The sequence below is a fragment of the Anopheles coustani genome, chromosome X (assembly GCF_943734705.1).
Source record: "Anopheles coustani chromosome X, idAnoCousDA_361_x.2, whole genome shotgun sequence".
Lineage (NCBI taxonomy): Eukaryota > Metazoa > Arthropoda > Insecta > Diptera > Culicidae > Anopheles > Anopheles coustani.
The window spans coordinates 12198783-12202671 of NC_071290.1; the positions used below are offsets into that span (position 1 = coordinate 12198783).

The following is a 3889-nucleotide window of genomic DNA, read 5'->3' on the forward strand; positions in this document are numbered from 1 at the left end:
GAAACTTTCTATAGCGCTGTACTCAACACTCTTACCTCTTGAGTATCATCTGAAGAAAACCGTTGCTTTAATGTTCAGTTATTTAAAACTTACACATCGAATAAAGCTGTGTTTATCAACCTTCAAACGTTGCTAGCTCATGGTTCATTAGTGGCCTATCAACCTTCTGACACCGCTGAGAAACTCCTCACAAAAGTAAAATCAATCATAAATAATTGTAAATGAAATCCAATCAACTGAACATCTATTGCACCAAGCAAAATATAGATAATAAAGGCAAATGAGTCAAATGAGAAAATTTTGTAAAAATAAGAAGAAAGAAACAAGGAAGCAGAGTTCCGAGGGTAGTTTGAGGATAACCGTCTGGATGCAATATTTTTAAAAAATTGCTCAAAAGTAGCCAATTCACAGAAAACCTGCTGCGGTGAGAGGTTTTTCTCACTTTGACGTGTGGTGATTTTGCTCACGAAGTGCGGCTCACTATGGCGGATGAGTAGCTCAGTTTACAGCGGAGTGTCGTGAGCTCCGAGCCAGCACCCCACCGTTGCACCGACACTGTCCGTCGACGCACCATTCGTTCGACCCTCGAAGACGTAGGAAGCACTCGCGTGTGTGGGAAAATGCACCACTAGTGGAAAGTGTTTGAATTTGTGGACCGCGAAGTTTCGCCTTTTCTCAATCGAATTGTGCATAATTGTGGCCAAGGAAACACTACTAATCTGGGATTGAACTCGTAAGTATATCGGTAAAGTGTGGGGGGAGGAAAAAAAGTCCCCAAAATAATAGGGCCAGCGATACCGAGCTGGAGCTCATTAACGTTTTCCGTTTGAAATGCCAACATCGAAAAATGATCGTTTCGCGTTCAGGTGTCCCGGGGCAAAGCAGTTTCGTTACGGGTTGAGAAAGAGTTAATTTAGGTCAATTTACGTTTTTCAAACTCAAGAGAAGGTGGTTTTCCAATAAAATTCAATAAATCTAGCTCAATCGTAGAGCGCGTATTTAGAGCTCCCTCCTTTTGAAAAAGTCCAGAACCAACGGATATTGTTTATCGCTTAATCGTGAAGTGGCAGGGCTTATAACAAAAATTTGAAGCACTGTAGAGGTTTTTTGGGTGAGAAATAATTTATTCTTAGTCCAGCTCGACCACTGACGGCACGTAATCTGTCTCTCCGTTGCAGCATTATGTTCCCTTTCTCCTCCTTGCAAGTCGAGTATAGCAATTTCCATCGTTCATCACAAATCATGTCGAACGCCCTGAGCATGACCAACTCCGGCTTTCCCCACTCGTGGATCGTGTCCGGGCAGGACTTCTGTCCCATCACGTACTCCTCTATCCAGAGCCACAACTCGGCGGTGTCCAGCAACCTGGCCACGGTCGAACCGGGGTAAGTAGAACATTTTTATCGCTTGGGGTTTGTACTTTTGGCGCTGACACGGCCACCTTCTCGACGTAGACTAATCGAGCTGCGGAAGGAGAAATCGCGTGATGCGGCCAGGTCACGGCGGGGCAAGGAGAACTACGAGTTTTACGAGCTGGCGAAGATGCTGCCTCTACCGGCCGCGATCACGAGCCAGCTGGACAAGGCGTCCATTATCCGGCTGACGATCAGCTACCTCAAGCTGAAGGAGTTCAGCGAGAACGGCGTCCCTTCGTGGTGTAAGGAACCAATGGGTTTCCAGAATTACAACTCGCCCCAGTATTTCAACGAGATGTTTGAGACGCACCTCGGCACGCACATCCTGCAGTCGCTGGACGGGTTCGCCATCTCCACCGGCGTCGATGGGCGCTTCCTGTACATCTCCGAGACGGTCTCGATCTACCTCGGGCTGTCGCAGGTGGAAATGACCGGTAGCAGCATTTTCGACTACGTGCACAAGCACGACCACGCGGAGGTCGAGCAGCAGCTGGGCGTGAAAAAGAGTGCCGAGTACTCGGCCTACGGTGGCTACGCGGATGAACCTCCCGAGAAGACGACGGTGCTGAAGCTCGGCAAGGAGCAGTCGGGAGCGGCGCACGGCGTCGGCGGTAAGGGTCTGCTGCCGGGCGAGACGTACGAGGGTGACGACCGGGCGTTCTGCATCCGCATGAAGTCGACGCTGACCAAGCGCGGCTGCCATTTCAAATCGTCCGGTTACCGGGTGATCCTGCTGCTGTGCCACCTGCGCAAGAAGAACAACAACGCGGCGGAGGAGCCGCAGCATGGTCCCACCACCGACAAGCAGACGGTGATCGGCATGGTCGGGATCGGGATCGCGCTGCCACCGCCCTCGCTGCACGAGATCAAGCTAGAGTCGGATATGTTCGTGTTCCGCACCAGCCTCGACCTCACCATCATCCACTGCGAGAACAGGTACGTATCGGTCACGGATGTAGTGGGACTTCATGTCGTTTGAACCATGCCCCCCGATCTCACTGTCGCTAGGATTTCCAGTTTTCTGGACTACACCGCCGACGAGCTGAACGGCAAGAGCATCTACACCCTCTGCCACGGACAGGATGCGCACAAGCTGAAGAAGAGCCACAGCGAGCGTAAGTGTTGCATGCGCCGATTCCAAATTCTCGTTCTGCTTCAATGCGAGGGTGGGTTGCTTTTTGCTTCTTCCAGTGATACAGAAGGGCCAGGTGCTGACACCGTTCTACCGCATCCTGAACAAGAACGCCGGCTACTTCTGGATCCAGTCGTGCTGCACGATGGTCTGTCAGACGAAGAACATGAGCGACCAGACGGTGATCTGCGTGAACTACATCATCACCAAGCCGGAGAAGGAGAACCTGATCCTCGACATCTCCCAGATCCCGTCGGTGGCCGGCGGCGACTACCCGCAGCACAGCGTCAAGACTGCCCAGGGTGGCGTGAAGAAGTCGGGTCCGGTCGTCGCCGATTTCGACCTGGACGGCAAGAGCCTGGGTGGAGGCGAGCTGGGTGGTGGTGGCGTCGGGGGACATCAGCACCATCATCATCACCAGCAGCACCAGCCCGACGGTTACCTGGAGGGGCAGCATGGCCATGCGCACGGCGTCGATCACAAGGACCTGCTGGAGAAGACGGCGCTGGCTAAGCAGTACGCTCAGGACGGGGGTCACAAGCAGGCGGGCGGGCTCGGCGGCATGGTGTTCGGCGGCCCGGACAAGAAGGACCTCGAGTTCAAAGATAAGCTGCTCGAGCGTGAGAAAGGCTGCAGCAATAGCAAGGTATCACCCGGCATCAGAGACCAACCCACGTAGGGCTAGGAGCTGATCGCGACTTCCATCTTCTCTTCCGCACAGCACCAGCGACTGAAGAGCGGCAGCCCGATGCTGAACCATCCGAACGAGAACGGAGGCAACGCGGTGGAGAAGAAGTCGTCCGGCAGCAAAAAGAGCATCAACAACCGCGCCAGCGTCATCCGCGTGCTGAACAAGTCCTCCAAGAAGGTGCTGCAGGAGACGCACTAGTTCTGCGCCACACCAAACACCTCTGCAATCTACCATGCGCCACGAGGAGAGCCAACCGCACGCAGTCTCCATCTCCAATCGATCGATCACTTCAATCAGCCAAAACAGGTTGTACAGTCGAGCTGTACGCAAACAATTACTATTTAAAATAACAATGCACTCCTGAAACCCGAAACATTCGTAGGGAACGTGCCCTACCCCGTATGAGGGTATCGTACTGATCACAAGCAACCCATACACTGCAACGATCGTTTTCAGTAACATATATAGAACACCTCATCCCGGAAAAAAAACGATTGGAGCGCCATTCCAACGCAATGTTTACTCTAAGCCAATAACTATAAACCGTTTTATTATTTTTGTTTAATCTAAAATCTGGTCACGATAAAGCAGACTAGATTAGTTTTTAAAAACGACGATTTGAAGCGTAAAATAGGACGCGATTTAGGAACC

The 3889-nt window shown here is 51.9% G+C and overlaps 1 protein-coding gene across 1 annotated transcript; it reads left to right on the forward strand.

The window, feature by feature from the left end:
* Positions 1–725: 725 nt before the first annotated feature.
* LOC131269041 (protein trachealess) lies at positions 726–3436 on the forward strand. The gene is made up of 6 exons (XM_058271354.1): positions 726–733; positions 1179–1385; positions 1455–2351; positions 2424–2530; positions 2607–3193; positions 3269–3436. The coding sequence occupies exons 2-6, from the start codon at positions 1183–1185 to the stop codon at positions 3434–3436; spliced, it is 1962 nt and encodes a 653-aa protein (XP_058127337.1). The 5' UTR covers positions 726–733; positions 1179–1182.
* Positions 3437–3889: the final 453 nt, after the last annotated feature.

Excerpts from the sequence above, each read along its gene's own strand:
- LOC131269041 (XM_058271354.1), top strand. The coding sequence starts at position 1,183 with ATGTTCCCTTTCTCCTCCTTGCAAGTCGAGTATAGCAATTTCCATCGT. Across the intron at positions 1,386-1,454 it reads CTGGCCACGGTCGAACCGGG|ACTAATCGAGCTGCGGAAGG; the intron begins GTAAGTAGAACA and ends TTCTCGACGTAG. Across the intron at positions 2,352-2,423 it reads ATCATCCACTGCGAGAACAG|GATTTCCAGTTTTCTGGACT; the intron begins GTACGTATCGGT and ends CACTGTCGCTAG.